The sequence below is a fragment of the Xiphophorus couchianus genome, chromosome 3 (genome assembly GCF_001444195.1).
Source record: "Xiphophorus couchianus chromosome 3, X_couchianus-1.0, whole genome shotgun sequence".
Classification (NCBI taxonomy): domain Eukaryota; kingdom Metazoa; phylum Chordata; class Actinopteri; order Cyprinodontiformes; family Poeciliidae; genus Xiphophorus; species Xiphophorus couchianus.
The window spans coordinates 20,004,367-20,025,260 of record NC_040230.1 but is presented as its reverse complement, the minus strand read 5'-3'; the positions used below and the strand labels follow the sequence as shown (position 1 = coordinate 20,025,260).

General features: G+C 40.1%; 3 protein-coding genes across 3 annotated transcripts; all 3 read left to right on the top strand.

Moving 5' to 3' along the window:
- The first annotated feature begins 764 nt into the window (after positions 1–764).
- LOC114141824 (transmembrane protein 222-like) lies at positions 765–5,599 on the top strand. The gene is made up of 6 exons (XM_028012672.1): positions 765–942; positions 1,162–1,246; positions 1,402–1,433; positions 1,517–1,613; positions 1,717–1,847; positions 4,512–5,599. Exons 1-6 carry the CDS (start codon positions 824–826, stop codon positions 4,597–4,599), a joined length of 552 nt encoding a protein of 183 aa, XP_027868473.1. The 5' UTR covers positions 765–823; the 3' UTR covers positions 4,600–5,599.
- Positions 5,600–6,263: 664 nt separating this feature from the next.
- On the top strand, positions 6,264–10,149 carry LOC114142330 (trophoblast glycoprotein-like). The gene is made up of 2 exons (XM_028013554.1): positions 6,264–7,868; positions 8,084–10,149. The coding sequence occupies exons 1-2, from the start codon at positions 7,606–7,608 to the stop codon at positions 9,051–9,053; spliced, it is 1,233 nt and encodes a 410-aa protein (XP_027869355.1). The 5' UTR covers positions 6,264–7,605; the 3' UTR covers positions 9,054–10,149.
- A 1,412-nt stretch (positions 10,150–11,561) lies between these two features.
- Positions 11,562–18,536, top strand: kdf1a (keratinocyte differentiation factor 1a). The gene is made up of 4 exons (XM_028013552.1): positions 11,562–11,890; positions 13,516–14,564; positions 14,960–15,034; positions 17,882–18,536. The coding sequence occupies exons 2-4, from the start codon at positions 13,535–13,537 to the stop codon at positions 17,965–17,967; spliced, it is 1,191 nt and encodes a 396-aa protein (XP_027869353.1). The 5' UTR covers positions 11,562–11,890; positions 13,516–13,534; the 3' UTR covers positions 17,968–18,536.
- The last annotated feature ends 2,358 nt before the right edge of the window (positions 18,537–20,894 follow it).

Sequence of the window (20,894 nt, the reverse complement as noted above, 5' to 3'; positions counted from 1 at the left end):
TATTCGCCCAGATTAAAGCAATTACAGAAAACTGTACACCTACAAAATGGTTTCCAAAAGTAATACTTTTTGAACTCATCATAATGCCACCATCAAACTGATGGCATTTTACTGAGATGTTCTGTGATAGACTAACACAAAGTATATAAGACTCTGTACTCTGATTGCCCACAAATAAAACAAACTTGTTAAACATTTAAAGGTTTGTTAGAGAATAATAGTAAACGGCATCATGATGGAACTCCATAGACAGGCCAGGGGTAGGAATTTAGACATTTTAGACAATGTTATTTAAAAAAAATAATAATAATGGGAACTCATATTTAAAAGTATATTTTGGACATTAACACAATTGATGACTACACTTGATTTTGATATTAACTATAAAGCACTAATGAACGTGAGGATTAATGAAGCTGGACGCCCATGAATCTACCAATTTATGGGTATCAAATTGAACAGGGCCCACTTTTCAGATTTTTATTAGCACGGGGCGATAAAATCTTATTTTCCTCCCATTTCACAAATAAGCACAAATTTCATTTCGTAAGAAAACACATTGAGGTCTGAGTTTGTAACATAAATGTAGACAAGTTGAAGAGGTGTGAACACTTTTACATGGCACCGCATATTGGGCGGTCACTGAGTGCTGAGACGGTCGATCGGAAGTTTTTATGAATTTTTACACGATTTTAAATGAAGTTCAAACGTGACACACGCGTCCTGTCAGATTATATGCCACAACAGCCTGCCATACCCTTCCGTTTCCACGCTGCATTTGCGTCAGCGTCGTCTGGGTCTCCCTCTGGGATCTCAGGCTGTGATGGCGGAGGTGGACGACACGGACATCATGATGAACTTCCAGGGTGATTTCCCAAAAAGCGGCAGGAAAAGCTGCCGCTACCCGTACTGCATTGTCTGGACGCCTATTCCTATTTTATCGTAAGAAGCTAATAATTCCCCATCCTGCTTTTCTAGCGGCGGACGCTGCAGCTGACAACTCTGTCAGCTGACTGCTATTTTTCCCCGCAAACATCCGGTCAGAGCAGATCAGTTCTCGCCGTGTGCTTTTGCGTTCATTTGCGCAGATGCATTAGATGCGCAGCACAGATCGTGTTCTGTTGAACCTGAACTGATTCATTCGTTCAATCCATCCTGCAGGTGGGTGCTCCCCTTCATTGGTCACATGGGCATCTGCACCTCTTCAGGGGTCATACGAGACTTTGCGGGATCTTACTTTGTCTCGGTCAGTTGCTCTTCTCTTCTTATTCTTTGGATCATGTGACAAGACATCAACTGTAATGACAGTTAGCGTACAGACTGTAAAATGTTCTTGTTTTTCTGTAGTTTCATTGAAAGTGTTGCTGTTAGCTAATATAAAATATGTAATTTCCCTTTCAGGAGGATAACATGGGGTTTGGTCGACCCACAAAGTAGGTGTGATGACTAAATTCTGGTATTTTATAGTTTCAAAAGGCTGTTAATCAGATCAACACACCAATGACTCATGTTGTAGGTACTGGAGGCTCGATGTGGACAAAGTCTGTGGTAATGGTGCAGCAACGTGGGACCAAGCAGTTCACGATGCATCTGAGGAATACAAATGCAGGCCGGTACGACTGCATACAATATATTTTATTAATCATAATTTATGCTGCTACAGAATTATTCACATGTCTTTTGTTCCCCCCGCCCCCTTTTTTTTTCGCATTGAAGCACAACCTGTGCATGGACAACTGTCATTCCCACGTTGCGATGGCTTTAAACCTGATGCGGTATGACAACAGCTCATCCTGGAACATGGTGAACCTCTGTGTGCTGTCCTTCATTCATGGGAAGCATGTGAGGTAAACTGTTCACACCCACTTCAGCTTCTGGTCCTATTTGTAAACATGTATCAGTATCACTTTGTTTTTGTCCCTGTGGGGAACTTTTCCCTCGCAACCAGGTGGAAAGGATTAAAAAAAAAATACACACAGACACAATCATGCTACAACATTGTCAAAAACACTAAAGAAAACTATTCAAATTATTAAAAAATTAAAAAATATATATTATAAACAATCCCATTCAAATGAAAAAGCAAACTTTTGGTTCTTGATCCAGGCGGTCTGAGTCGCTGTCCAGATGGCAGCAGCTCAAATTCACCATGACGTGATTGACAAGCAGAGGGAAGAATGTCTTTTGTGTGACTGTTTTTGAAAATGTTTCTGTTAGCTCAGATAATAAGATCAGATAAAATAAAACTTTATTGTCCACTGAGGTGGAAAGTTTTCTTTCTCTCTTCAACCGTAAAGTAAAACACATTCATACAGTCACAGTATCAACAATTTGTGCATAAAATGAAACACTTTGCATACTATAGGCAGATATTATTATTTAGTTTGGTTAAGAGTGGTTATTCTGATGTTCTTAGTGGCCCTGTAAAAATGTGTCTCATGTAGATAGGTTTTTCAAGTTGTCACATTACATAATAAAATCCTCCAACACCTGACCAGGTGAGTGATCTTCTCCCTGTAGCTGACTGACAATAACTGTGTCGTCCACAAACTTCAAAATGTGTTGTCCTGTACAATGACAGTCGTTGGAACAGGATATACAATGTGGGACAGAGAACACAGTCCAGAGGAGAGACAGCGGAGGAAAAACCCTCGTCTGATTTAGAATCATTCACCCAGACATTCTTGGATCTGTCACCAAGAACATCTAAAACCCTGCCAACAACAGCTGGGCACAGGTTAAAATTAGTCAATAATTTAGGACGTAAACTGTGAGACTGGATTAAATTAAAAGCAGAAGAAAAATGTAAAAACAGCAACTGTTCATGAAAATCAAGTGTGTTTAAAAATGAACTTAAGAAGCATTAAGATTTTACTTTAAACCCTTCTATCACACCTGTAGGAAATTGTAAAATGTCTAATTTCTCCATAAATTAGACATTTGAAAAGCTTTTCAAAATCTTTTATGATGATGTACGTTGGAGCCGAATGTCTCCGTGTTTGCAAACTTTCAGCACAGATTGCTCGGCAAGTTTTCATAAAATTCAACTTATTTTCTCCAGTGTCTCCAGGACATGTTGGATTGTAAATTACTGTCTTCCAAAAGCATAGCTGCTAATGTTTTTACTTGTTTCTCATGTTGCAGCACAAGCTTCAACTTATTTGACTTGGACTCAGTGTGACACATCAGAAAACAACCAACAAAGTTGCACTTAATGGTAAAATCGAGGGGAAATGATAAAGAGTTCAAACCTTTTTAGAAATAAGATTCTGAACAGCGTATCAGGCTTTATGTCCATTGTATTTGAGCTCGTACATTGCTGAACAAACTTTCTCTGCAATTATAGCTGTATGTTTTGAAGGGTTTGTCTGCACATGCTTACTGCATTTAGACACTGAAATGTCCAATTTGTTTCTTCTTAAGTTCTTACTTTAATTGAACACATTCTTTTAAAGGAACCGTTTCACATCCTTTAGATCCGATGAGAGACGCCGCTTGTTTGTTCTCCTGTCTAACGATATAAAAGGCGGCAGCAGTCACAGCTGTTGCTCCACCATCATAGAGGGACTTTATTTGATGGGCTTTTTTATATATTGTTTGATGGAAATAAAAGACTCATATTTATTCAGTTGCCCCTTTTTGCCTTCCGGCTCCTTTAACCCTCCTTTTTACCAACATTCTGCATTTATTCCTTAAATTACAAGTGAACTTTAATTTAAGATCAAAGTTCACTTGTAATTATAGTTTTTTGCCTTCGTACCTACAAGTAAGAACTTCACCTTCTTTTTGCTTTTTAACGATTGAGTGGAAGGAGTGTGGGGTGATTAGACAACTTTTAGAAATTTTATGATCACTCCCTTGATGACTATAACTAAAGTATGCCATTTATGGCAATGTTATTTTGCCTGATCGTATTAGTTCAAAATAAACAGGTTGAATTAATTTTCTTTTTTGACTCAAAATTACTTTCCTTTTTATTTCTTGTAGATAAAATCCTAACACCTTCTATGCTGAGAAAGCTGAGAGATTAGAAATAAAAAGTGGCACAGAAGGATTAATAAAATGTGTGTGAATATGTGTTTTAGCAGGAGCCTAAACTTAAACATCAAACATAAGGCGTCTTGTTTTTAGACGCGTATACACCGTCTGGAAAAATGCCCCGCTGCCGGAGTCCGGCTCCATTAAGAGACATATGGCACAGAGAACCAGCCCCACCCCCCCTCATTATTCTCCGCTGACCCACATAGGGAACAATACAGCCACAGTTTGTGCTGCCGCTTCCTACACACTCCCACAGCAAAGGAGTCTTGGGCAATTCATCACTGACGGTGGCGCTCCCCTCCGCGCCACCGCTGGAGGTCACCTCTCAGCTGGATGGTTTGGTAGGACGCAGGTCATGGAGCCTCTGGGGATTAAAATTGTTGCGTCCTTTAGATTCTACTAGTAGGGCATCTGTCATACGAGATGTTTGCAGGTGTTGTCTTTAATACACGGTCTCTCTTTTCCCTCAGCTGGGCAGCGGTCCTGAAGACCTGGCTCCCCTTCGTCATGCTCTGTGGGGTCCTCGCCACGTTCATCCTGACTCTGAACCTACAGTAATACAGCGAGCGGCACCAGGAGGGGGCTTTGTTGATGCTGTATACACTGTCACTGACATGAATGGCGTGTGTTTTGATGGGACGTTTGCAAAATATCAAATGGAACGACTCGTTATGTTTAATTTAACAAGCTTACTTGTTGTTTTCAAAGGATTTGTATCATTATTTTTGCAGCTTTACCTTATCATTTGTATCCAGTGTTGCAGTTCCCGATAGTTTTATTAAATCACATGTTCAATATCAAAAAATATATAAAACAACATAAAGGGGGGGTAAAGGCACAGTTCTGCTCAGAATGCAGCCAAAGGAGTGATCATTTAAACCTGGAATCCCCAAACCCTGACATCAGCGCATAGCGCAATGTTCACCTAGTGCGAAAGCAGCAATAGCAAAATTAGCAGCAAAAATTTGAGTTAATAAGGTGAGGAAGTACATAGGAATTTATCCAATGATTTATCTGTTGAGCTGTGGGAAGTCAGGTGAAATCTTACCTGTGAGCAGTAGCTTGGAGACCTACCAAACAGGCATTCTACCCAGGGATTTAAAAGCTTTCTGAGAGTGTATTTTCTCTACAGTAGTGAATGAATTCTGGTGGTAGGAACTGTAATTTGAAACACATTCTGGCAGCATTCAGACAAATGTAATTTCTACTTTGGTTCTGGCCAACATTGTTTCTTGGATGTGCACAGGCATCCATCCGCATGATCCTCCAAACAACTCACCAGAATAGCCTGCTTTATCTTATCAACCCATGCGGTGATTGTGCAAGCCTCGCCTTTATCCATATAGTCAGCTTGTGTTTACTACAATATTTTAATATAGTTGAGGAAACATTACTCTGAGGACAGCATCTAGCTCTGTTTGCAGTTATTTAGCACCCAACAAAATGTTTATCCCTAAAAGTCCCTTTGAATTATTACTAGTGGATGGAGGTGAAAATGCTGATCTATAACAAAGACTACAGCTGCAGTCAAGCACTCTTGTGTAAAGACACAAGTGAAGTAAATATCACGAGTAAAATACACGGAAAACGTTTGGAGAGATTGGTCACAGATTGGTTAGTCTGTGGACTTTAGTACAAGTTTTGACTACAGATACATAAAAAACAATGACTAAGATCTAAAGATATATAAAGATATTATATTCTCAGGAGAGGGCATTATAACTAAAATCAATTATTATTAATAAAACAAGCAATGGCCAATTTAACCTGATAAAATTTATACAGCACCCAGAGTCGTCAGACTTTTTACCCCCTACTCAAGACATCTGTCTAAGCCTTGGCATGAACTGTGCTGTGTGCCCATCCCTCATCTCTGGGTTGAAATCAGATCCCGAATATTTCATAATCCTGGGCCAAACAGTGTTTTCAGTGGAGAGACTGTTTTTGGTTGAAATGTACAGTACAGACCAAAAGTTTGGACACACCTTTCTAATTCAATGGGTTTTCTTTATTTTCATGACTATTTATAAGGCAAGAAATCCCACTTATTAACCTGCCAGGGCACCTATGAAGTGAAAACCATTTCAGGTGACTACCTCTTGAAGCTCATCAAGAAAATGCAGAGTGTGTGCAAAGCAGTGATCACAACAAAAGGTTGTTACTTTGAAGAAACTAGAATATAAGGGGTATTTTCAGTTGTTTTACACTTTTTTGTTTAGTGCATATTTCCACATGTGTTATTCATAGTTTTGATGCCTTCAGTGTGAATGTACAATGTCAATAGTCATGAAAATAAAGGAAACTCACTGAATTAAAAGGTGTGTCCAAACTTTTGGTTTGTACTGTATCTTTTTTACTTGTTTACTTCCAACCCTCTTTCCTGCAGAGATCATCTCTATAGCAGATGTGCTCACTCTGTCCGTTTTTGTGTGTTGCCAATAAGAATCTACATATTCATTCAATATATTTCTGTTAATTTCTTAAGAAGAAATCAGTCCTTGTCCTTAGTATAGTAGTAGTCCAACAGACTGGCTTCAGAAAATACAATGTCATTCATAAATATTCGCCTCCTATTTTTAGGAGGGGAGTGGCTTTAAATGCTATTGTGTTCTCAAAAAGTTCTTTTAAAATCATTTATCTGCTATGAAAAGCTGGTTATTATTTATTCAAGTTTCATATTTTCAATATTTATTGATCTTATAGCTCTAAAATGTGACATTTGCCCTTTATGTAACAAAGTTTTGGTTTGGTTTTGTATGGTACAATACAGGGTCTGCTAATCTTTTCTCACGCTCGTAAATAATACGCTGTATGCTTTTTCTTGGGAAAAATAGTCACATTAAGGAGGTTCATTTTCTCCGTAATATGCCACTGGGGAGTGGGGAGATGCATTTTTCATGAGCGACGGTGATGAATCCGTTTCTGCGGCGCCTAATGTTGACTCCAGTGATGGATCATCATCTTAATGCTGAAAGTTCTCATCAGTTTATTTGTGAATGAGATGTGAGTCGCAACCAAAGATAGAATGATGTGGAAAAAATACCTTGGGAGTGTCCTTGTTTGAGTTTGTCTAAATTATTTATTCATTTATTTGCAAGCAAATGCTGAATGCTCTCTTAACTTTGCAACCTGGAATGTCACTGGAGCAAGACTCAGGACTATGAACAGATCTGTTTTGAAAGCTGTCTACCTACATAGCTACTGTTTAAGAATTGTTGTGTATATTTGTTTGTATGTTTCACAAGCAATTGTTGATATTCTCCCACTGTGTCCTCTGTCAGATGGTGGTGTAGGTCAGTGGCTGTGGGCGCTCTAATCTAATCGTCCTCTGTACCTTTAAGGGAACCACATACCTTTTTTTAGCAAGCAGATTCAGTTCGATAGGAGCAGCCATCAATTTGTGGGAACCCTTATTCCCACAGTGGAGCAGATGAGAAGGCACTACTGCTGGAACAAGCAGCCCTTGCCACTAATGCAGCGTCAATTTAGCGTCTGAAGGGACAGGTCACATTTTTCTCTGCTGTCATTTTCATCTGCAGCTTCTTTGTTTCCAACTCTGCAGACATGTGCATTTTGGCAGCTTGTGTTTTTCTAGGAGTTCTCCTCTTACTTGCACCCTCGCAGTGCTTGGCGTGTCCTTTTGGCTGTGAATGTTTTGCGGTCACCCACACAGTGAAGTGTGTCTCTAAGGATCTGCTCGTAGTGCCACAAGACATTCCAGGATATACCCGGAATGTCGTCATCACAGGGAATAATATGCATCAAGTCGGACCAGATTCGTTTACAGAACTGCAGAATGTCACTAACGTCATTTTAAGCAATAACAGGTGAGAATGTCAGTGTTATGTTTTTCAGTTGTGTAATTTAAAGCCATATTTGGTTAATGTAACTAACTTTGTTGGTGTGTGTGTATATAATAAAGAAATAATGGCTTTATCTGTGGCCGTGTTTGTTCCTTTAAAAATGCTATATGTGTTATTCAGCATTAGAATGACATCAAAATGTCTAAGAGCGGTTGTCACAGTGTTAGTCGTCTTCTCAGGATCACAGAGTTGGCCTCCCACACCTTTGCCAGCCTCACCAGCCTGCACTCCTTGGACCTCAGTGGTAACCAGCTGGCACTAATCCACCCAGAGGCTCTCAGCATACCTGGAAGCCCCCTTCAGGAGCTCAACCTGAGCTGCTCGCTGCACAACTTCACCACCCTGACCGACCTAGCCACGGCTCTCCGCTGGGGCGGACTCTGGGGGCTCCGCCGCCTGGACCTTTCTGGAAACCTCCTGGCCCTTCTCCCGCCTGGCATGTTCTCCCACGTTCCCAGTTTGCAGCAGCTCTTGCTCAGGAACAACTCCTTGGTGGCTGTCTATGCGGGCACCTTTTCCGGCATGAACCATCTGGAGACCCTGGATCTGACGCACAACGACTTCGAGGCGTTCAGGGTCGACGCACTTCAAGAACTAGAGAGACTTGGCAACGCTCAGATCTTTCTCGGTAATAACCCATACACCTGCTCCTGCGAGAGCCGAGACTTTGTGACCTGGCTGAATAAAACCAGAGCCCGGGTGGATGGTGACGCGGTCAGATGTGCATCACCGGAGGAGTTGGCCGACACCCGGCTGCAAGGGCTCACCGTCCAGGCCATTGGTTGTGTAGTTCCAGTCCTGGCTGAGGTGGCTGACCTCACCTTGCAGACGTCGTACGTTTTCCTGGGGCTGGTGCTGGGCCTTGTCGGCATGGTTTTTCTCTTTGTGCTGTACCTGAATCGAAACGGCATGAAGAAGTGGATCATAGAAACGAGGGATGCGTGCCGGGACGTTCTGGAGGGCTATCACTACCGGTACGAGATAGACTCTGACCCTCGGTTGGGTCACATCACAGCCGGCGGTAGCAGGTCACAAAGGCATTTGGGACAAGCGCTGTCCCAACAGCTGCCAAATGACACGTGTATAGTCCAAACCCCGACAGAAACACAAGTCAAACCAGTGTCAACCTCTCCTGCTGTAAACTCATGATCTTGGAGTTTCATTGAAGGAATAAAAGATACAAGTGCATTTTTTAATTAATTAGGATCCCATCCAATGATTTAGTTAGTTTGCAAATTAAGTTCAAAAAGTAAAAGTCACATTCATTGCCAAGAGTGAAATGTGTCAAAGGGTTATTTGTTTAATTTTTTTATAATTATGAAAAATGTTGACAAGTTTCCACAATCAGCGTAAACTACAGAAAGGTCACTGCAAGAGAAGCTGGCTGCTTTGTCCTAGCATGTCAAAATGTGGAGAAACAACAGGAACAGCAGCACTCTTTTTCGTAAAAAAAGAAAGTACATTTTATATTTCATTTGAAAATCAAGGTTCCAGAAGGAAAGAGAGGAGAGGATTGCTGCATTGTTGCAATAATTCATGCAAAAGGAGCCCCAACATAGCCTTGAGTGGGTATACTGCACAGTACACAAAGAATCTTTATGAAGCCAAGATTTCTGTATAATTATTATTTTTGTTTGTTTATGTTATGTAATTTTCCAATTTTCTGAGAAATTGACTTTTGGGTTTTAACTGGCCATAAATCGTAATCATCAAAATTGAAAGAAATAGGTGGTTGAAATCTACCACTTGGTGTGTACAGTACCTGTAGAGTTGCACTCTTTAAGTTAAATTATTTAAATAACATGAAAAATATATAGAGAGGCGTACTTTTAGAATTTCAAAAATATTTATACTTGCTGTGTATCTTTTAAACTTCACCATAAAAAGTGCCTTTGTGTTTTCTTAGGCACATGGAAATAATCTGTAGATAGTTTCTGCTTTTTAGATAAACACTCTTGGTTTTAGCCATTGTTTATTAGATAGTCTTAGAGTCATAACTACACACATTTGGAAACTTCACTACAGATAGCATTGATGGCAGCCCAGAAGCATGGAAAATGCATGAAAAAGCATAAAGTATTAAAATATGTCTTGTATTATTAATACTGTTGTAAAGTTGTGAAGCAAAACGTTCTCGGATGACATATTTTGTTGCATTTGTCTTTGTTGCTTCACACGTAGCACAACATGTTATTTGAAATACATATTTCTGTTCCAAATAAAACATTTGTTTATTTATGTTTAATTCCTACGCTCCCTTACTGTGACCGGAGTCCAGAATGGAGATCTACGGAAAATCATTTGTTTTCCTCCATGCGGCGTGTTCCCACTGTTTCTGCTCAAAGAGTGTGTGATTAAGTGTCTGCGTTCAGTGGAAATAGGACAAAATGAAAGATGTTGTTTAGAAACACACCTGCTGGCTCTGCAGCTGTGCACCCCTGTGAGCAAGCCAGGCCTGCCTTGTATGTGTGCGCATTAATTACAACGGTGGTTTCCAAAGTTCCTCCGCTCCTGACCTACAAAATAATAGTTGCCAAGGCTTGTGACCCAGACAACTGAAGAATACAAATATTGATAATAACCAGTAGGATGGATAATTGCAACACTAATGGCCTCTACAAAGCTTCCATCATATCTGGAAATGGTGTTTCTATCACTTTTATATGGCCCCCACCCTCACAAAAGTTTTCATACAACTTTATTTCCTCACATTTTTCACTTTAAAACCATCATTTTTAGTGTGTTTAAAGTTTTGATTTTTCCTCTTTGCAAGCAAGTTTAAGCAATTGTTCTGTGGCTCAAGTAGGTGAACAATCTTTGTCCTGGATAAAGAAAAACACACTCAAAGCTAGTGTTGTGCATTTAGATAAACCCTTCTCTCATGAAGGTGGAATACATTTCTGTTGTTTCTTTTTTTCTTTTTCACTTACCAATGCTGGGGCTTTTCCGAAATGAACTTGAAGGAGATGCAGCTCACACTGACGTCTTTTAAAGATACTCTGATCAGGGTTGAACAAATGATTTACGCATAGTTTCCAGGTAGAAACTCTGGATATTTTATACAGGAAGTGACGCAGCGTTTTCCTTCAAAGCACACACTGAGTGACTGCTGAGTGTGGTTGTGTGGAGATGACATTAAGGTAGGCCTGTCCATTTCCATTCGCTATAAACTTGACTATGTCGCCTTTAACCCTCTAAACTAAAGGATTACACAAAGATTTCACTGCAATGACCAAAATTATATTAATTTGGTTTTGAAGTTATATTAATTGATTTTTTTTTTTTCCAGAAAAGGAGATAACAAAGAAAAATTTGGATTTTTTTGGCTATTTTGCAAATATGTGTTGACCGTAAGCCATTATAATTTCGGATCAGACAGTGGTGGTTATGTACTACAGCGTTTGCAACCACAACATTGGTCACAATAGTCATCTTGGATCTTTTTGCTTTTTATAATAAATATTCATGAGAACCATTTATATAGTGTAAGTAGAGGTTAAACTTTATTTTCTTTTATTTCTTTGTTTTAATTTTATTTTTTTTGTGAAATTTATTGTTGCGTTAACTTCCTTTTTTTTGTCATTTAACCCTTTTTTTGATTTTCTTGCTCTGTACTTAAACACCCGCCTCAGGTGACGTCAGCACGCACCTGTGGGTGGGTCCCCTGCTGCGGTATTAGCTGTAGCCGCAGGTGATAGCCAAGTACTGGGAAACGCTCGGCAGCTGCGGGGAACTCGCTTTTTCTCTTTTTGACCAGAAGAGACTGTTTGGATGTGCTGGCTGATCTCGTTCGGTGGCGGCGCCGGACTCCGGGCTTCAATTGCTTCGTCCTCGCTTGTTGGATGAAACAGTAGCTCACCTGGAAGTCCCCGGTCCCGTCGACGCTCCGTCCCAGTTTGAGGCGCTAGCAGCAGGAGCTGAGTCGGCGTGAGACTTCCGCGGTTCGCTCACCAGCGAGCACAACCACAACAGTTTCTGCTTATGCGGTAAGTGGAAGCTTTGCAAGTGAAATGAGGAGCAGTTAGGTTTTAAACGGGGTTTGGCACTGATTGCACAGGTAGTTTGGACCTAAAGGGAACACCCCCCAAAAACCTCTGTGAAGGCAGCAATCAGCGCACCTTGTTGTTGTATTCATATAGTTTTTTAAAACTGCTAAATTGATCAGATCTCTGAGAGCTTAGTGCTTTAAGCTCAGGAGTTTTATTCTTCAAATGACAAAATTATTGCATACATGAAAGTGCAAAACAGTGGAAGAAGCATGCAAACAACCAGAAAGTGCTAAACTAATAAAAATAGATGATATTTATTAGAGAACCAGAATAAAATGTAGACCTAGGGGAACTAACTAGAAGCATCTCTCATATATATAAATAATGTGAAATACACGCATAGACACGACAGTGTACTTAAACATAACAGTAAATAAAGCATTCGTTTCATTTGTAATGAAAAGTAGTTATATAATATGCAATACAATATAAACAAGTATAAAAGTAGAAGGAGACTTTAGCTATTAATATTAATTTGAAAGTACAGTGTAATCAAATAAAAACATGATTTTTTTTAATCAGTTAAAAAAGAAAATCTAATATGCAAAGTAATGCCCTTTGACCACATTGCAATAAATATATAAAACACAATATTTACTCAATTTTGAATAAATCTAAAGAGTTACAAAAACAAAAAAAGAACTGAAATGCAATACGATCAAAAAGGTAAAACATTAAAATTGACAGAATGAAAATCTAACAGGCTGAATAATGTACTGCAACTCTTAGAACAAATAAAGATGAAATAAAATGACATTTTGCATATAATGAAATCACAACATCAAATATATTACATTAAGTCAGTCACATTCATAGTACATTAAAACTGTAATCGAAAAATATAGAATATAAAAGACTAAATATTGTACAAAATGCATAATTAAGAAAACATAATCGCTTCACCAAAGACCGATATGAACAAAGTAAAACCAAACAAGCAAAAACATAAAAATGTTAAAACCCAATAACATTAACCATCAAACATGAATAAAACAATTAATTGTTTATTCATGATGAAATCAACGTTGGTTGTATTCAAATCAAAATGCAGTGTTTAAATAAACAAACTACTTTGGTTACGTAGATCAGTGGTTCTCAAACTTTTTTCAGTGATGTACCCCCTTAAAAATATAATTTTAGTCAAGTACCCCCTGACACGGGCAAAACATTTTTGGAATAAAAAAGAGGTACAGTGTTGTAAATACCCTGTAAATACTGAATATAAAATTCAGTGCATGAACACACATTTATGTTTTATCGAACTTTTTACAAAATAATTTTTCCCAAGACTTATTATGAGGAGCCTACTGATTTTTTTAAAGATATTTTGAAAAGCTTCACGTACCCCCTGCAGTACCTCCACGTACCCCCAGGGGTACACGTACCCCCATTTGAGAACCACTGACGTAGACTATCAACACATTTAGTATTTCTATTTGATCATAGCACAAATATATAATGAGATTGAAGTTCTGCTCTAAAGTGTCCTTCTCTGCAGGCCTGTTTCAGTTATATAAAGGAGTGACGTCCACTAACTTGCCTGGCTCCTTTTCCCTCTGCAGGCCCCGGGCGTTTTGAGCCATGCCTGGCCACAGCTCAGGGGCTCCCCAGACGTCCCGCCACTCAAAGCATCACACCTCCACCTCTCAGGGCAACCACAAACCAAGTCGAACTATATACAGGGAGAGCACGGGCTTACCTGACCTCAGGGATCTTCATGGGGAACATTTCCGCGAGCACCACAACGACCACCCTCGGCATTCGGAGAGCAAGAATGGCCCCAGTAGAAGATACCCGCGAAACGGCACGGCCCGGGGCTCAGAGACTATAGGATTTATTCCAGGGTCGGCTGACAGCGCGCCGGCCAGCAGGCCCTCATGCGGCTCCTGCCCCTCTATGGGCTGGAGTGGCTGCAAAGCCTTGCTCTGCCGTATGCTCAATTGTGGCTGTTGTGGCAGCCGAGAGACCTCTCTGCCCGTTAACGAGAGCTCAACAGACCACCCACCCAAATTAGGCGGTGAGCCTTCTAACGGCATGGCACTGACCAACCCAACCTGTGGTGTCTCCATGGAGCCCGGCAAGCCCACCAAATCTGCCAGGTTACCCACCAACGAAAGTTTTCGTTACCAAGACGTTCGTTTTAGGGGCGAGATTGTAAATTATCCAGTGAATCCTTCCAAACGGACCCGTCCTCCCGCAAAAGGGGAAAGCCAGAGACCGATCAGCAACACCAGCCTCTTGTCCAACGACTGCTACGACTTGGACGACCCGTGCGACAGCACAGACGTTGACTCTCTTATCACCAAGAAGCTCTTGGAGCTGTATGCCTTCCATCAGATCGAAGAGCTCGCCAAGTGTACGTCCGATTCCTCTTTCTTCCGCAAGACGAACGAGATAAGCGACCTTATCTACAACATTGCCCAGAACTACAACCTGGAGGAACAGGAGGCTGAATGCAAGCTGGTGCACGGGGTCATCCGCATCAGCACGAGGAAGGCCAAGAAGAAGACCAGCCACCAGTCGACTGGGCAGCGTCCTAACGGCAGGAACGACGGGACTCTGCCTGATAGCGGCAACGAGACCATGACCCAAACCTTCATGAGCAGTGATTGTAAGGAAATGGCAACACATGTTTTTGTTGTAGTTGTGTAAAAAAAAATTGCTGCAAGATTTATGATTCATTTAGGTATTTTGCAGCCTGGAGGTTGCAGAATACCAAATATTGGAAACATCTGACCTGTCGTCTCCCAGTGACTCATAGTCTGTTGGAACCTTGCAGTCTTTGTTTAGCTCAGAGTTGTAAGCCTCAACACACTAGACATTTTGCAGGCAATGGCCTATTAACAATCAGTTAATCTGGGGCAAGTTGAAACATGTACGCATGTTTTGCCAAAACACTGAAGTAGCAGATGACCAGATTATTTCTACCTCTTAAACTCATAGCAACACTGGTGGTTGCACCCTGTCCGCTTGTCTTCATTGTGTCCATCTGGTTTCCCTTCGCAGTTCCAGAGGTGAAAGTGTCTGAGCAAACGCCGTCAGACGAGCTGGCGAGGAAAATGAGACAATACGGCTCAAGAAGTGAGTACATTTGGGGAATTTTCCACCGGCGCATAGACACTTGTGTGACTTTTTGTTGTTGTTGTTGGTTTTTTGGAGGGGGTGATAAAAACACCGAAGGAATTAAAGCTATCAGAATCTAAAGTAATTCACTTTTAGTTTCCAACTGTTCTGATCTTAGAGGGATCATTTCCCCTGGTCTGTGGGACCCATTGTGGCCACTGCAGCTGTAGGCATCTTCTCAACTTCTCCCTCTTTTTTTTTTTTCCAGTAACACACCTCACCTTACATAGCAAAGTGCTGCATTCCTGCCCTTTTCTTCACATATTACAATTCTCAGCTGGTGAAAAGCTCCCCCCCCCCCGCTATTGAACGCCTACCTCATCTGCCTCATTCTTTTTTCCCCCCTCCAGCTCTGCAGTCATGCTACACAATCTGCTTAAGCAGCAGATTAAGCCACATTAAATACATGTCCCCTGATTTATTATGTCATTTTAGCAAACAACTCAGGTTACAAATGGATTACAGTGCAACAGGCACTTTTTTTCCCCCTCCCTCCTCGCTCTTATGTGAAGAGGTTGCTACAGGGACTGAGTGTCCTGTTTCATGTCTTTGAATGAGGGTACAGCACATTGTGTTTCCATAACTTTCACAGTGAGGCCTGGGAATGGATCAGCGGCTTGGGTTAAACTCAGTGCCCCTTAACCCTTTGATGCTAATATACAGTGGCTGCTGAAGTATTCATACATTTTGAACATTCGTTTTGTCACAAAACTCTGTGGGTTATATGTGATAAAGTGGTCCATGGAAACATCATGCTGTTGGGATGCAGGGAAGCTAAATGGATGCAGCTAAATGTAAATCCAATGTTCTAAATTTATAATCTGGTCAATAATAGCATTAAGAAGAGAAGTAGGTCTGGGGGAGCTGGACGAGTTTAGCTGATTTAGTAATAAATTGTAAGTGGATTCAGATTTCAGTTATGAGACGTGGGTTTTTTGCTTGTTCTGTGGTCATTAGATCAGTGGAGTTTGGTTGTGTACTGATTCAGTACACAATCTGCCGTATGCTCAATTGTGTACTGATTAAATGATGACAAAGTGGGGGCATACAAATATAAAGTTATGTGTGATTAGCACAGAAAATATAGATGTTATAGAAGCCCACCCCCTGAGTTCAGAGGCTTATGTAGATGTTGAGGAATGGTGGCCTAAGAATGGAGCTTTGAGGAGCCCCAGATTTGTTATTTATATTTGATTATCTAATGATACAAAGTCATTAGGTAAAAAATGACCTGAGCCAGTTTAGGACAATCCCTCTGACTGTCCAATTGATCAGTCTGTTTCCTATGGTCAGATGTGTCAACTTCTATAATCAGACGTTTTGCATGCATTGCATTTAAGAGGTTTATCATTCAAAAACTTTTATCAGTGTGATGTCAGTGCTGTGGTGATCCAGATGAAGCTTTTTTTTTTAAAGATGTTTGATCACTGACATTTGCAGCCTCTGTTTATAATTCTCCATCTAAAGGCGAGTATTTAATATTTGCAACATTTGAGGTTCTTCACAGCTTAAGGACAAATGTCCCTTTTTTAACTTGTGGGGAATATTAATTTTGGCACTCAAATAATATACAAAGTCTTTGCAGAATCAGATTAAAAGTTTATTAGGGAAAGGTTGTGACACATTAGTGAGCCTGTCAACAATAGTAAATAATGGCTGGGTCAGTGCAGTCAGAGCTACAGTGGAATAGTTTGGATAAGATTAAAAGTAACTTAATTAAAAATGTTAAATAAGTTAATTGTAGGGTCTGTAAGTAATTTATCAAAATTTACTTGACAAGCACATATGGACAAACGAAGCAACATTCTCTATTCGAAACCCAATTTTGCTGCAAAATTTTTGAATGAGCTTCTCAACAAACATATTGTTTTTAATCTTTATTTAGTTTATTCAGCTGTCAGATTGGGGCAAAGTGTTATTATAGCTACTCAGTTTTCAAGTGTTTCAGAAAGCTCGGATCATTCATATTACTCCTTGGGGGAAATAAATTCCTCTGAAATGTGGAGCGCGGATGCTAACGTTATCATTGGTTGTCTGAGTGCTGCTGTTTGTTTTGGGTTTTTTTTGCTGATGTTTTGCATTACGATGATGACACTTTAATGAGGGGCAAACTTATTTTGTCGTACAGCGTCCGTACAGCGACAATCTTTTCCAGCATCCCATCTGACAGTTTTTTAAAAAGCAAAATGTAATCTACAGTGGGGCAAGAGAAGCAACTTTGTTGCCCACCGCTGTTGTTTGCTGATGTCACTTGGGCGTCAGATTAATGGGGGTACAAGAAACACGCCAATGCATAGGCTCCGCTTGAACCTATGCCACTTTGCAATAAAAAAAAAAAAAAAACTCCATTAATCACGTAAAAAAATTTAGCACGTTTAAAAACTGTCGTTAATCAATCAAAATTAACAGGTTAAAGTCCCGACAATAGTTTAAATCAAAGCACAGTTGTTGGCCTAGCCAAAGTCCAAACTTAAATCGACGCGTGAATTTATGGCAAAACCTAACTTGCTCTTCATCCAGTCTGATGGAGTTTGGACTATTTTACAACGACGACCAAAAATCACAGAATAATGGTGTCTGTGGTTGTACAACTTTGTGGAGTGGAATACTATTAGTTTTTATATGTGGAATTGTTTTTGAACAAAGTGTCATTCCCCCTCTGCTTCACAGCTTTGCTCTACTCCGTTAGTCTATCACATAAAATCAAAATACAATAAGTTGAAATTTGTGCTTTGAAAATAAGTGGAAAAGTTCAGGAAATCCACTCTATTAATTTCTTCCCCCCTCCCCTACTTTCTCTTCTAGCATATTCCTCCAGCACTTCCACAGCCTACTCTCCCTACCAGCACGACACTGGGACAAACTCTTCAGGAGCTCCTCTGCTGATTTGAGACGCTATGCAGAGAATCAAATGTCTATATGCTGACAAATCATGTAGCCTCCTTTCATTTAAACTGTTACTGAGCAGAGCACCTATATCCTACATGGGTATAGTTCTCCTTACATTGGTCAAAATATTTTTTTATCTTTCCTTTAAAAACGACCAACAGAGGAGCTTTTTTTTGTTGTTATTTTTGTCATTTTCTCATGGCAGAGGGATGTAAGTTTTTTGTTTTTTATCAACGCAGTGTTTGAGGTTTAGACCGTAAAGGCTCAGCATCCAGGAGGCCAGAGCATCGAGGCAGGAGAGAACCGTCCTCATTCTTGTCTTTGTTTTTGTTTATACAAGTTGTCTTATTCTGCATGTACAGCTTAATGTCTCCTACCATTTCGCTCAACTGCTGAGGGACACTTTGGTTTGTTTCACCCGCAGACTGTATTGTGAAAAGCCATATTTTGATGTACATATTATGTCAATGTTACTCTGTAACCTTTTGGATTTGTTTTTTTTATATATATATATATGTGATCCAACAATTCATGTTTTGAACAAAATAAAAGTTTTAGTCATTGTTTTTAAGCCTTTTGTTTTACTAAACGGGTTGCTGATATGCAATACATACCGCCTCTCTAATATCGGCAACGCATCATAAAATGAAGATCAAACCGAAATCTGCTCGTAACAACTTCCTTGGTTTCAACGTTTCTTTCCCTACGTCGACAAATGTTTCGGCAAAGTTTTCTCCCTGGCCCACTTTTTCTTCATCTCTGTGATTGTTGTCAGGCTCACCTCCCCGAGGTCAGTGTTGCAGCAGGCAGGGTTTTTCCGCCCTCAGCGAAAGACGGAACTCGTTTGGCTGGTTCTGACTCAAGGGAAATAAAATCCAGGGGTTTGTCTTTGTCATTTATTGCAAAATGAAGACGGAGCACGGAAAACCAACCCGATTTCAAGAATCCGTCCCGATTCCGTTTGGTGTCGAACAAATACTTTATTCACTCTGGAAATTTTAGATTCTGGTGTTCTTTTATGACGGAGGCCAAAGCAAAACAAAAAAAATTGATCGAAAGCTAAATCTGTTAGCTGCTGGTATTTAGGACCATTTTGTGTCTTGTGTTGTAAAACAGGACATCTGTCAGACTGCATAATAAAACTGCTCCTGAACATACTTTTGACTTCCTTTGGAAGCAGATGAGAAGAGTTTTTGGTTGTCATGTTGAAGCAATTCTTGCTCCACAAAGCTTAAACACAACATGCAATTATCTCTGTTTTCTGTCTGAATTCAAGCTTTTCAGGCTTTTTTTTTTTCTTTTTCCCCTTCTGTTGGTGTTGCAGTTTTCCTGCATAACCCCGTTTCCTCTGGCTCACTGCCCCCGCCGGCACATTCCTGTTTTACCTGCACAGGTTGTCATGTAAAGACACACAGTTTCACAACCTGCATACCAAACAGTGAGATGAGTAAGGACTAAGTAGGCCTGTTCCTTGTAAATCACAGCATTCGCACTGTTGGGATTTTTTTACGACTGTTTTTTCCTGTCGACTGTTGCGTATCGTTCCTTTCGCGAATTAAATTGAGGAGGGGGAAAAAAGTTGACATTGTTCAGAAGGAGAGTAAATTAAAAAGGAATTTTCAGGAAACTTCTTGCTGGGACAAAAAAAAAAAAAAAGATTCCATCATTTTCCATGAGAGGGAGACACAGGACCATTGTTAAAGTTGCTGCAATAACCACATGCATTGTGAAGTGGAAGGAAAATAGTAGGTTTTCATTGTTATTTAGCAAATAAAATCTGAAAAGTGCATTTTGCATTCAGTCCCCCTTTCATATGATACCCTTAAATATACAAATTTGGCAAGAAGAAAACCATAAATAGCTCCATTTGGGTTTTTTTGTCACAAACCATGCAGGAGACAGAGCAGACACAGAAGAAGCGGCTTTGGTCAGCAGAGGCCAAAATATTTGTGGTAAACTGACGCAACATGCCAACCTGAACACACCCATCCACAGAGAACATGTTACTGAGGCTGCAAAAGACTCGCAACTGGGGCAGAGGTTCACCCTCCAGTCTGACGATGATCCTAAACACTCAGCTGTGATAGAATGGTTTATATCGCAGCATATTCATGTGTTAGACTGGTGCTGTCAAAGTCTAGACCTAAGTCCAGTTAAGAATATGTTGCAAGACTTTTAAAATGTGATGTGATGTTCACAGATTTGAACTTTTTAAAACTTTTGAGCTGTTCTGCAGAGAAGAGTGCAGGAAACCTTCAGTCTTGGAGTCTTGTCGCCTCAAATGGATTTCCAGATGTTTTGAAAGGATGTACAAATTCATGTCACGCTTTTTGTGTTTTTTCTTTTTTTTTTTTAGCAACTAACCTAAAAGACATTTTTCCTTCCTCTTCATAATTATGCACTACTTTGTGTTGTTTTGTCACACTGACATTTATGGTTATAGTATGTGGTTTCATGTGGGATGATTAATTTTGCAGGGTGATGTGCACGCGATATTTACCCTGAATCTTACAGTTTTAACTTGTTACAATTTTTCCAGATGGTCTAAAGAAGTGGCTTCAAAACGTTCAGATTTGTGCTTTTGGACACACTTGGAAGAATTTTAAAACATTTTTGTTGCGCAATAGTTGAGCTCAACATGTCAGAAATGATGGATCTGAGAGTGAAGGGGTGAGGGTGTCATGGCAACCAATGAGCACTAGTGAATTCATGTACAAAAATATATTTATTTCAAGTCTTCATTTGAAGCAAACAACATTTATATACAACAACGAGGCAACAGAAAAGGTCAAGTATACTGTGGAAAGACAACGCTTTCTTTTTAGTGGAGGATTTCTGGTTAGTCTGGACTAAAGTGACCTCAGCTTCTTGAAAAATGGAAGCAAATCCTAATCCCGTGTAGAAAAATAACAGTTTCTCTTGCCGATTT